At 45.3% G+C, this 13500-nt stretch overlaps 1 protein-coding gene across 1 annotated transcript in view; it reads left to right on the top strand.

Moving 5' to 3' along the window:
- SLC7A5 (solute carrier family 7 member 5) overlaps positions 1–13500 on the top strand; it is a 40961-nt gene that overhangs the window by 1217 nt on the left and 26244 nt on the right. Inside the window, exon 2 of the mRNA XM_074912914.1 lies at positions 12538–12663. Within this exon, the coding sequence (XP_074769015.1) occupies positions 12538–12663 (126 nt within the window). The remainder of the gene's footprint in view (positions 1–12537; positions 12664–13500) is intronic.

Raw genomic sequence — 13500 nt, 5'->3', positions numbered from 1 at the left:
CAGATCTCTCTCTCCTGATTCAATGTTTATCATCTCTCTGGTATTTTTGAGGTCTGCAATTTTGCCAGTGAAGCCCCATTTTCTATTCCTCTGGGTGACTGCAATGTCCCCCCATCCAAATTCCTCATTCTTTAAATACAGGACCATTTTCTGCGTTTCTCTCCTCATTTCCTATTCAATCTGTGTTTTACTCCACTGGTGGTTCTTGGGCCATTGTAAAGATGGATATTGTGAGAGGATGTGATTTTTTGTGAGGGCTGTATCAAGCACTCGTTTGCTGTACAAAGTTACAATCAGGTGATCTTTTCATTTTTTCATTTTGAGGTTGTGAAGAGAAGACTGCTTGTTTGTGCTGTCCAAAGGGAGATTGTGTTAGATTCCTTCACCCTCTGAAGATCTCAGGCATTCAGAAGTTGCAGTGCATGGTCACTACAGGAAGATATATTGTCTGTACATGTCTTCATACAAACTGACCCAGTCTTTGCTAGATACATTATGTGGCTACCTAGCAGATACAGTAACAGGCAGAGCAGCAAATTGCACTTTTTGGGGACAAGATTGAAAGTTATTCATGCCCCAGATAAATTTTTAGGAACATAAGGGCAAGTAGACAAGGCATGCGGACTTCCCATCCAAGTTTTTAACAAAGTGGAGTGCATCTGTTAAGGAAATGTAGTCGCCCAACTAAGTAAGCTACAGCAGATTTAGGAAATCATTCTGGTGATGGATTTCTTGCCTGGAGTAGGGCCTTGTGAAAAATCTGGTTTTAGAGCTTTCCTGCCAGTCTGCAATATGGTTTCTTCAGTGGCAGAGGGAAAAGGGGCATGCACGCACATGGCATTCCCATTTTTTGTTAAGAAGCTAACAGAGTATTGGTTAGATAGGCTTTCTTACTGGTTTATGTCAAAGTTTTGCTGTGCAAGAACATATTGTAGTTGACAAAGCCTTTGAGAACATGTTTTTAATAATAAGTAACTTTTAATCTGCAGGATCTTTCCCAACATAGGTAGGATGAGGTGTCTGTTCCCATTTTACTGATCAGAAAACAAATACAGGGGTAAAGTAGACTTGCCCATGGCGAGATCTGTTCAGTTACAGGGTGGATTGCAGCATGAAATTTCTTGATGCCAGGTCTCATTCCCACTTACGCTTCTCCCATAAGTTATGTGTCTCCAACTTTCTTTTGCTAGCAATTAGTAATTTTCCTGAAGCAGAATTTGTTCTTGAACCTTTATCTTGAAATGACAAGGAAAGAGTTGCTAGTTCTACAAATCTGCGTCATTTCCATGTGTTTCTTCTTTAAACTTTACTCCCCCCTGCACCGCTGGCTACTATTTTGTTTATGCTTTGGGTTAAATTTTTGTTTGTCTCCTTTTCTACAAAAGGTTAGTTCATCATGCATTGCCTTCAGCAAGTTAGTTTTCTGTAACTTTGATTTTTGGAGTGAGCTTTTCAGCTGTCTGGTGCCAAAACCACATTATGAACTAGGAACAATAAATTAAGTAAATCTGGTCCAAGGACTTAGCCAGTCACACAAAACTTCTATGGACTAACAAGCGGCTTTGTTACATGGTTGTTCCAAACATACCTCTAGCCAGTGAGATATTTATTTTTTTCCAAGAGCCCTAGGGTAGGAAAAACGGCCTGTTTGTGCATACACTCTGGAGCACATGTTAACGAGTTATCTCAGAGAGGGGAAGAACTGTTTAGGGAGCAATAGGGGAATTTGGGGCTGCGGGCTGGAATACAGTTGACTTATTATGTAGCCAAAACCCAGCCATCTAGAATAGTACCAGCTGTATTCTTTGAAAAGTTTGTATCTCGACATGAAATGCAATTGACTGCATGGTTTCTAGTAAGAGGAGAAATAACAAAAGTTATTTGTTTCCACTTTGAGTGTTGCTGGTGTTGAACAGTTGAATAAATAATGTGTGGCTCGGTATTTGCCACCGTAAAGTACAGAAACTGTATTCCTAGGCATTAAGATAATCTAAATAAATCACCGTTCTTGAAAGAAGGAAAAAATAGTTGGAATAGGGAATTTTGTTCCCTTTAAGGTGCTGAGGAAAACAAGGTGGGTGGTAAGTAGGATTTAACTACAGATAGGTATTTTCTCCTCTCAAGATTGTAATCTACAGACAGTTGGTATGCGAGACTCCTTCTTCCATAAGACAACATGAATGCTTATTAAGGCTGCCAAATACAAGTGTGGGAATTCACTACAGGGAAGTCTTCCTGTAGCAAGATGGGTCAAGCTGTTCATCATGACTCTGGCTTATTTTATGTTCACCACAAACCAGGCCTTGCTCCCTAGTTGTAAGAATTTACAGGTAGTTTGGCTTAACGCCTTTCAGGCTGTGTGTTACTTGGGTAACCCATAAACTGCCTGTTATTTTACCTGTCAGATGGAATGGCTGATACTTTTAGAACTGATAAATCATAAGAGCAAATGCTAAGGGATAACAAACACAAAGCCCACCTGGTATCCAAGCGTTTTTGAACAGAAAAAGTTGGAAGTTTATGAAGCTGAGAATTTGTGCACATGCATGAAAACCCAACAGTTACTTGAATTCCCCCAAATACGATCTCCTCTAAACCAATTTTCCCCTTATACAGAGGATGGAGGGACAGTTACGATGCCCTGACTTTTCGTCTTTGATGACATCTACGTTAGAGTATCAGTATTGTAATGTAATTCTTTGCCATATCCTAAGGATTCTGTACCCTCTTGCAGGTGCACATTTGAGGATATGTAGATAAATGAAAATCCATTACGTTCGGTGTTGGCTCCTCTTTTTATCTTTGGAGAAAGCATCACAGTGGAACGTACATTCACACCGCATTTCCAACGTATTTGTGTCTTTTTCTGTAATTTTCTACAACTTTTTTTGACTCTGACTTTAAAAGAATACACACTTTTTAACAGAATATTTGGGTAGCAAGTGTAGTTTTGAAAGAACTTGTTGTTTGTAGGTGTTGCAGGACCATCTTCACGTAGCAGAAGCAGGATCGTGTAAAACTGTTTTTAGTTTTTTCCTATTGAAGAGGTGGTGTTTTTTCCTATTTTCCTGTCGTTTTTTCCTATTGAAGAGGTGGTGTCCAGGTAGTGGTCTGAACAGTGATGTGGAGCAGCATCCAGTCAAAAGTGCATCCCTCATCTCTTACCATGAGAGTGGGTCAGATTCTCTTTTATGGCTGGCTGCCACTTGGGTTAACAGTTCTTAAATTTGAACTGATAAATCTTAACAAAAATTGTTAAAAAACCACAGAGCACAACCTAATACACAGTGTATGTTCTCGAGACGGCTTGAGGATGGAAAGTTTCAAATTGCCCAGTTAAAGATAACATTCATATTCCTTATTTCCATCTGTTAATTTGCAGGTTTCCTACACTTGAGAGGTCTTTGAATTGTGGTACAGTAAATTCCCTGTAGATAAGGGAGATGGGGGATCTGAGCTGCTTCTTGCTTGGTGTTTCACAAGTGCCTGAACCAGTCTTCCTACACACATTCTTACACGCAGCCTGCCACACACCCCCTGTGTGCTACATAACAGGTTATCCTGTAATTTACTTATTTCTTGGCAATATAATCTGCTCCGCGGAAGCTTGAGAAACCCTGCCAGTTGCGTATGATTTTATTCTTGATCTTCAATGTCAAATCAGTGATCTGACTGTTAGCTTCTGAAGCCTTTTATCACTTGTTAATTATATATGTTAATCTGGCACTAATAACCCCAATATTGCTGCAGCAATATCTGCTGCTTCCAAAGCTACAGTATTTTAATCTTCTTTAAAATTTCTTTAGAATTCCTTTGCTGCTTCTGAAATATTATTTCGGGCACTCCTGCAAGCGTGGAATTCCAGTAAAGTGATCACACATTTCGCATTCATCTCTTTTGTTATGAACAGCCTAATAGTGGAAGAATTAGTAGCAGTCAGTGCAGGGTTGAGTCATATCTAATAGCACATGTCATATGGAAGTGCAAGTGCCTGACACCTCCCTGACAACGTTGTGAGTTAGAGGAGGAGAACGGTATCAAATCCAGGGTTTGGCCAATGTGTATGAACACACGCCTTCAAATGCTTGCCAAATTATAGCTGAAGTTTATAAGTGAATGTTCAGTGTCAGCATTTCAGCGAGAAATATGTTGAAAGCAGGAACATCTTTATTTGGTATTAAGATTTTACTTTAAATCTGACAAGTTTGGCTCTTTGACCAGCTGTTTAAAGTGAAGCTCTGGGTAGATTTTTCGACTGGACAGGTATTAGATGGTAAGCAAGGCAAACACAAAACCCATCTTAGGCTTGTCTGTTTAAGATGGTTTTATTCTGCAATATTGCTACTTGGAATTAATCTGCCAGGACAAGCAGGGTGTGAAGCTTTGAAGACTTTTTTTTTTTCTCCTCCAGAAAGGTGGATTAAATGACTAAGCTGTATCAGTAAATATGCAGTTGTTTGATCAGAGTGGAAGGAAGGGGTCTTTGTAGAATCCCTGCTATATGGCTAATGTTGCAAGACTGAGGTTGCATTTTTAAATCCGCATTTAATTAAAGTGAGCAGCATTAATGAAAACAGCCTCTGACTAGCAGAAGTCTCCTGAAATGGATGAAGGTTTGGAGGACCCTTGAAACGCAGCAAGCAACTGCTGCATTTCTTGGCACCCCTCTCTTGGCTCTCACAACAAATGTCCCATTACGTTTTATTGTATTTGAATGATTTACATTACCACCGAGATCCTTCAGAGTCTTTCTCTTCTGACATGAACAAATCGGGAAGGCTTTTTCAGAGAAACTCTCCATGGTCAGTCTCATTCAAAGCAATACCATTAGGTATTTTGAGTATTCCAATAGTCTTATAGTCCCAGTGTCAGATGTGGCCAAAAAAATTCAAATACAATGATGAGAAAGCAGTTTCTTGCCAGCCAGCACACAGAGCTGGATTCTGACCCTCTGCGTGGCATAGGTGGCACGATTCAGACTAAAACCTGCCTGGAGATTTTTACTGAGTTCATGACCCAGGATTTAGCAGCCAGTGCTGAAGCTCAGCCCCCTTCCTGTGGATCTGTGGAACCCTAATCCAGCACAACTCTGGGAAGGTGCTTCTGTGTAAGCGTTACATCGTTCTGGGCCAGGTAAGATGCTGTGTTTTGCAGGTCCAGTAGCTGAGCATTGGTTTGTCAAGGATGGTGAAATGTCTGTGGGGCTTAATGTGCACATAAAATATTAGTAAGTGTTGTTTGCTGTTAGGAAGATGTTTCATATGAGGCTAGCATGGTGGAAAAGATGTTTAGCTTGTGATAGTTATGGAGTCCTTTTAATTTGCTGGGAATGGAAGAAATATACCTCTCTTTCCCATTGCACAGTCTGTATTTTCTTTGTCTTCCTGTGGTAAAATGACCTGTCTTGTGGAATTGCTGCATCATGTAATCTAGAAACTTTTGACAGTAAAAACACAAGCTTTTTTCTAAGGACACAAAATAGTAACTCCTACCACGAGCTAGGAGTTACCTCCCCTAACGTTAATAAATTCTTTGCAGTTTTTCATGTACCACACAGTTTGAATAGTGCAAACTGTATCACTCTTATTATGGAACCTTGGTACCAGAGCGATGGGTGTGTTTCTACAGTCTTGAGATCCAGCCTCTGCAAGCTGTGAAATTCTTCTCCAGGCAGTCCTGGTGCTGCCTTTTGGCCCTGGCTGCGCTGCGCTGGTTGGCACAGCTCTTGAGAGAGAGATGACAAGTAAGTGCTTGTTAATTTATTCTTGCAGAACTCTGGAAACTTGCGGGTGTGGATGCTTCTGGGATCTGTGCTCCGTGATGAAATGCTAGCATCATCCCGTGCTGCACTAATTTCTTTTGCTCCCGGCTCCGAGCCTGTTTCAGCACCAGGGGCTTTCTGGAATTGAAAGCCAGCGGCGAGACGGGGCTGGGACACGTTCAGGGTGGCTGTGGCTGTTTGTTGGAGAGGTCCAGAGCTCGTGGTCTCAGTTAGGGGCTGGGGCTGGAGGTGATCCCTTTTCTTAAGCTCTAGTGGTAGGGCAGCCTTTGCCTCCTTTCACCTGCCGTTTGTTGATGCTCCTGTTCCCCGATTCCTCAGCGCTGCTGTTTCGGGAAGAAAAATAAAACGGAAACTGTAAACTGTTGCCAGCTATGTTTATTATTATAAGTTGATTTTAATATCGACACATTTGCTCTGGAGCCAAGTGCTCCTTTCCAACAACCACATGTGCCACTGAGCGTTTCCCTGCTGCAGACTGATTGCCCTGGCTATTAAGTTTCTCCAGGGACTCATCCTTGAAGAAATATCCACAAAGTTTTTCCTTCTGCTTTTTTTCTTTACCACCGTGCAGGGCGCAAGTCTTCACTTAAGACCTATGGAGTTGAAATTTCCATAAACATGGAAAAATGTCTGCGTCCTTGTATGCTTGTCTCATGTTAGATTGTGCTTTTAGAAATAGACACCTGAGGCTGTTAGAAGACACTGTGGCATCACAGCCTCTTGAATATAAAGGGGTTTTTTTTGCCTCGGTGAATAGTTAAGGCATTGATTTTTCCCGTGGATTTAAAGCACTTCAGTCAGTACAGTGTAATTTCTTGTTTGTGCTGCGTGGAGTAACTATTTTCAATGTGTCTGACCTCTTGTGAGCTTAGGCAGCAGTTCTCTTTAAAGCATGTGAGCCGTTTTGTGTCTGTGCCACGTGCTGCTGTCATCCCTGTGGTTTGTTTCTTGGTGGCCATGGGCTCAGTTTGGCTTGTCTCTGTGTGAAACCCGGTTGCACCATTTCTGGTAGAAGAGAAAACTGCTTGTCCATCAGCTGCACTTTTATAAAGAGTGGAAGGAGCAGCCTTTGCTGTAGGATGGGCATATGGAAAGGAGCCGAGAACTGTTCTGTAAGTAATTGTGAAGAGAAAATCAACATCATTCGGTGGCAGATGGTAAATGGAAGCATTGTCTCACAGTTGTAAGGGCTAAGCACTTGCAAACAGGAATCATTGCACGATTTATCCTCGCTGTGTGGACAGTCCTCGATTTCCTGGTGGGGAAGATGAGGTGGAGCATTTCCCTTCATTCTTCCCTTTTACTTTCCACAGGTTTCCTACCCTACTATGTGTTTTCATTCTGGTCTTACAATACCACAAATAGGAATCCATGGGTAACTTGTAGCAAGTTAATTGAGTTTACTTCTGTAAAGCAAGCTACTTACACACATTTATTCTTGTTAAAGAGGTCTGTGCTAAATTATGTAGGAAGCACTACAGGTCAAGACCAGGGAAATCTATAGGAGATGAAACAAAGGCCAAAAATGACATTGTGAACTCCCGAGTGTGTAACCTCACACACAACATGAATGCAGCTGTGCCAGTACCTCAAGAATTCACACATTCGTTTCAGAAATGTTTCACCTGAAAAGCTGCTAAAGATCTTGGGTTGGGCAAACTCCCATCACCCCATGAGCAAGTTACATACGGTGCTGGAATTGGATCCTTTTTTCCCTTGTGAATGAGGACGAGTGCTCAGAGCTGTGCATCGTCTGCTTGTTTGTTCACTTTTTTTATCCAACCCAAACCTCCCTGAGCGTTGTCTTTACTCCATCTCCGATCCATGGCCACGTTCCATCACTCTGGGAAAGCTGCAGCCCTGCCTTTTTCTATAGGATAGTTGCCAAGACTGTTGCATCATAAATGCCAAGCCCCAGTTTATCTGTATTAGGGCTCCATTCAGGTACTGTTTGCTTTGGGCAGAACCCCATGCCCGCAGGGCAGCTTTACTACATCCTGCCTTTCCTTTGTAGACACGGGAGTTGTTACATATATTGTGTTGTTGTGGACTTGTTCTATGTAGGGATTGTCATGATCCCTTTCTTTGTCTGCTTTGTAAGGATTTATTCCTGTTGTCATCTAGAAATCATGTTAGGGAGGGATCTTGGAACTTGAGTTCAAAGGAATATGCCCATAAAATGTGAATTGCCGAGGGGCAAGGTTCTGGGTCCTATGATGTATTAGTCAGAAATTATCTGACTGTGCAGGTGAGTGCCAGTGGAGCAGGTTGAGTGACATGCCTGAAGCCAGCTGGACAGAGTAAATAATTGAAGCTGGACTTACTGTTGTCTTTAGAAAGCCAAACTTCTCTTTGAAAGCCTCTGGCTTCCCCTGTGGCTTGAGTATTTGAAATGAAGCTCACCCTTGGCTAGGCTAGAGCAGTCACCAGAGGGATGAAGGGGTGAACAGCCCCCTGTGAGCATGTTCTCTCTACAGCAGTCAAAACCCAGTATCTTTCCTGCTTCTGCCAGAAGTGATAAGTAAATAAATAAAAGCACCCCCTCTCACATCTGCAGTCTCTGCAGCTTTCTAGCTCTTATTATCCCAATTATGTAAAGCCTTTGGAGAGGGGTTGCTGGATCAGACAGACTGTGTCACGTCAGGTCGTGCTGAAATCCTTATTCCTAGAATGATTCCTGAGAACGGCCCCGACGGGTCACGCTAACGGTGGCTGGCTTCTGACCGCGGCCGGTGGCTGCAGCCTTCGGAGAGGCGCTGCAGAAATTAGGGCAGCGCAGTCTGCTCTTTCCCTGCATTGTGTCGTGGCCCTGATTTATAGTAAAGCCATGGCTGTGCAGCTTTGCCCCGTTGTTCATGCGGAGCAGTTCATCCGAGGTGAATGGAGCGGTGCCAGGAGGAGTCCCGCAGCCCCTGCTTCACAGGGCAGCATCTCGGATCAAAGGAATAAAACTGCTTTTCAGAAACCCTGGTCTTCAGCTCTCCTGAGAAGCTGAGCAGCCACTGGAATTTGTCTTGGGAGTTTGACTGAAAATGTGCTCGGTCTGTCTGTTCGTCTCGGTGTCTGTCAGATTCTTTCTGGTGGGTGAGACTGGGGGTTTTTTTAGCCCTTCCTATGTTGAAATCATTTAAGGGTAATAACTTCACCACGCTCATTTAGGAAAGACAAATATTATTACATGGTGGGAAAAACAAAGGAGAGAGATTGACTTGAAGGGCTCTGAATCACGACTGGCGTGGGGGAAGCTCTCAGCCCTGTTCAGAATCTCTGGCCCTAAGTGGTTTCTTATTTTTTACAGAGCCTGTTTATCTGGCACCGATGTGTTTTTAAGGACTGAATACAGACGCTTCCGCTGCTTTTCAGTTTTGGACTGTGTAGAAAGCTTTTGCCTTTTATGTACACCCCCACCATCCCACGGTCCGTCCAGCAAGCTCTGTACAGAACCAGAACGTGAAAAACAGCCCCAAGAAAGTCAGGATTTAATGTGGAGGCCGAAGCAGCTATTGTCAAAGAAACAGAATGCCTAAATGGGGAAGGGAATGTCACTGTCGCACCTCTAAGGGCTGTCTTCACTAACGGGAAAAGTGTGCTTTTAGATGTGTTAGCTCATGCTTTAAATATCCCTCTGTAAACAAGGAGAGTTTTATTTTTAGCATAATTGCTGGTCGAAGTGAATCCTGGATCCTCGGTTCCCTCCCCATTAGGATTGACTTTTAGTAGATGTAATTGTGATCTGTGTTTTGTGATATCTCACTGTATTTTCTTCTCTCCCCCTCACCTTCCTCCTGTAGCATAAACATACTGTAAGTTGTCCTTGCTAACCTTTATTTTCTTCTCCCCTTGTATGTCCCTTCTAGCAGCAGATTCATCACAGCCTTGCTGCGAGGTGACAGAGCTGTGACCCTGCAAACCCCTGATAGTGCTGGCCTGCTGCTCAGTGCTGACAAGCCTCCGAGTCCAGGCATGAGGTGTCTTTCCAATTAGATGTACCCTATCTCTCCTGACCAGCACAGGGTGGAGGGACCCTGGCACAGGGGCTCACATTTAGGGGAGGTGGTTCCTCACCGTTTGCTTTCAGCCGTGTGCTGAAGCAGGTCAGCCAAAGCCTGGCTTGTGCTGTCCTGTGGCCTGTGTGGCAGCCCGCAGGCACGTCCTTCCCAAAGCAAATGGCTCTGAGTCATTTCAGTCTCACCCACCCCAAGCACCCAGACACCCCCAAAAGGGCTTGAAAGGCATGATACAAAACCCAGTGAATCCGAAATTCCTTATCTACTTCTGCCTTTCATTCTTGTATTGGATGTATCGGATCACGTGCTTTTCTTTGTGAAGATGGCCGGCTCTTTCATTTTTTGAAACTTTACAATGCTCTTGTATTGAGATGACACTAGATCCTGGGGATTTGGGGGAGGGGGAGCCAGTGATCCTGAAAGCAGGCATTGTATTCCGAGATCTGCAGTCTGCCTCACTGGGACTGGCTTTGCTTGTCCCTGCCTAAAGATCCCCTGCAAGCAGCCTTTAGCTGAGCAATATGTAGACACCTAAATCCTCTCAGCCTGATGCATATCGCTGTTGTGCTGTGGCCGTAGCGGGCTCTCAGACCCCTCTGAATGAATGATGCAACTCGGATCCCTTCTGGCTTGCATCTCCCCTGAGTCACCGGGAAGTCCTGTCACTCTCGGCGCTCACTCGCGCAGGAATGTGAACTCTAATCGTTACTGTCAGACCCAGATACCACGGGCTCTGAAGACCGAGCTCATCCGTGCCCGTGTGTTCCAGGAAGGCTATTCCCAGCTCTGGCGTGGGCTCTGCGTGCGTTTCCCTGAACTCTTTACCAATGCAGTTGCTTTCTCCCAGTCAGGGCAGGATGCAGGGTGGCAGCGAGCCAACAAGGGCCTTCTGAAATACCCCAATACTCTCTCCTCCTCCTCCTCCTCCCATGGGTTTATTTCTCAGTTTACAGTTTGTTGTGCCCTCACTGGGAGGTGGGCTGCGGGGCACGGTCCTGCCTCCTCCCGCCAGGAGGTAACCTCGCTTCGGAGTAGGGGTGTGTTGTGGTTTTCCCTGTGATGCTCGGCGTATGTTGAGGGTCTTAAGGTGCTGGGTGCTCTTGCTGGGTAGTCACCAAGCTTTCTGAGTACTGGAATTTTTGCCTCTCACCTTTATCCATCGCCTTCCCCCCCATTCTGCAGCACCCCGTGCGGCTCAGCCCCATGGAAACAGGCTCATGGCCAGAGTCGCCACCAGCAAACTGCTGGAACACATTGGTGACATGATGAAGGTGCTGCTGATCCCCCCGTATCTCTGGGGGTTTGATTAAGGTTGAAATATCTACAGTAAATTCTCTGGGCTTTAAACTGTGAGTGTAGATATAGCCTGTAACCTCAGGAGAGAGTGATCTGCGTCCGGGCTGAATAATTTGGGGAGCAGCTGTTTGGCTCCGGTTGAGGCAGTGAGGTCCTGTGAAAATCAGCTGCAGGATGTGGGAAAGAGCCTTTGCCACGAGGGCAGAGGCTACCCTGGGAAGGATCCCGCAGGGAAAAGCCTCCAGCTCAAGAAGAAAGGTTGAGATCCCCTCCTCCCCAAGCTGCTCGGGGATCAGTCAGCACTGGGGGCTGGTGACAAGCTGGTGAGGTGGCAGGGAGATGAGGACAAGGGGAGGGCATCCAGCACGTGGGGCACCGTCATTGTCTGTGTGACATTTGCCCATCTCTATAACAAGCAACAGGCTCTGGGGAGTGAGCAGGGCACAAAAATAGTAAGTGATTTGGAAGAGCAGTAAAGGTTTTAGCCATTATTTTCTCTGAAGCAGGTGAAACTCGGCCAGTCGGGAGCTTTGGGGCTTTAGTCAAGCCCTAGTTCAGGCTGTGCCTTGCCTGGTAGGAGTGCCACGCTGAACAGTGGCAGGAGTGGGCGATAACAGAGGAGGGTGATGGGGCAACAAGGGGAAAAAAAGAAGGCAGGAAATGAGGCTTCATTAATTACATGAACCACAGAGCAACTTTGTGGGAGCTTCTCAGCAAGCACAACGCTGCCCGGGGAGGCAGCGTGATGGAGTCCGAGAGCAGCCACAGCAAACCTGAGCCGTTGTGCTGGCCTGCCTGGGGCAGCCCCCTCTCCCATCGCCCCGGGGAGCATCTCCGAGGGGATCTCTGAGCCCTGAGAGCCTCGGAGCCTCCGGGAGTCATCCCTGGCACTGCGGGTCGAGCAGAGGAGGAGGGTTTCCTTAGATCCGGGTTCTCTTCCCGCCCGCGCCGCTGACCTGCAGGCCTGGTTGGGCTCATAGCTTGCCAGATGGGTCAGGACGGGGACGTCACGGTGTGGCCTCCAAAGCCTTTTAGGTGCTATTGTTATACAAACCACTATATCTCAGCTCTGGAGGTTTGTCCTGACATTTCTATGGTGTTTTCACACCACAGAAGCATTAAATTGGATCAACTTAACAGGGATGGCGGCCAATCGCTTTGATGCTAATGGTTGCAGTGAGCACTTTCATTTCTATGCCCTTAGAAGTGTACTTTCCAGGGACTCCCAAGGAGTGTATGTGCTGTTCAAACCACCTGTTGCCAGAACAAATGACAGAATAGAGAAGTCCGGGGCTGCGGAGCTTTGCTGCTGAAAATTTCTATTTTAGGAAGAGACTCTTCGGGTTTGCTTAAGTTTTCGCGAAAAGCAAATGCCAGTTTGCCGTCATTTGGTTTGCGTTTTTAGGTGTTTCACTGAAATCTGACGTGTCTCTCCTTGTCCGTTCCCCTCAGTGCTCCTCACAGCAGTGAACTGTTACAGCGTGAAGGCTGCTACTCGTGTTCAGGATGCCTTTGCCGCGGCAAAACTGCTGGCGCTGGCTTTGATCATCATTCTTGGCTTCGTGCAGCTTGCAAAGGGTGAGTATGTTCCTTTCTTCTTTTGAAGGTGCTGTGCAGTTAAAGCAGAATCTGGGGATTAGGGATAGAGCCCAAGAGTCCTAACCCAAGCATTTCAGAGCTAGCAGAAGCGTTTTACAAATGTCTTTTGTTCTCTTTGCACGCTTGGGTGATATTTCCAGCTCGTGCTTTGCAAAGGACTGAGAGCTTTTGTGCATTTTATTTGTGAGGTTTCGTATTTACCTCGCTGAAGTTATGCTGGAGTTTGTGCTGCTGGAACCCAGCATGTACTACCCGAGGTCTTTTCCCCTTAATGCCGTCACTGTGTGGCCTCTCCCTTTGAGACTGTGGAGCTGCCAAGGCTGCAGGGAATGAGAATTTTGGTGTTATGGCACTCAGAAGTCTTTTCTGTAGCTGATCACGGCCATTTCTTAGTAAAGAAGCATCTGCACGTGCAAACCACCCCCAGTAGGTTTGTTGTTTTTTTTTTTCTCCCCCAAACTGTCCCAGTCCATTTCCCTTCTTCCTGCTTCAGGTATGGAACAGCTCGGTCGAGTCTGTAGGGTCACACAGGGAAGCGTGGGTCAGGCGAGGCTGCGGAAACCACATGATGAATAGTGATATTAGGGCTCTCAGCTGACACCAGCACATATGTCTGTCAACTAACGTCCAGAGAAGAAGATAAAAATGTGACGATAAAGCAAATTTTCTGGTGGGTTTTGCTTGTTTTCTTCATGCACATTTAAAATCCTCTCAAAGCCAGGGAGATACTTTGTTCCAAACCCATCTCATTAACCAATCCACACAGATAAGCTTTACTGTGCTTTTTTTGTGCGAGTTGTGAGAAATACATTTTTT

The sequence above is a fragment of the Athene noctua genome, chromosome 9 (genome assembly GCF_965140245.1).
Source record: "Athene noctua chromosome 9, bAthNoc1.hap1.1, whole genome shotgun sequence".
Taxonomy (NCBI): Eukaryota; Metazoa; Chordata; class Aves; order Strigiformes; family Strigidae; genus Athene; species Athene noctua.
This window is presented reverse-complemented; position numbering and strand designations above follow the sequence as displayed.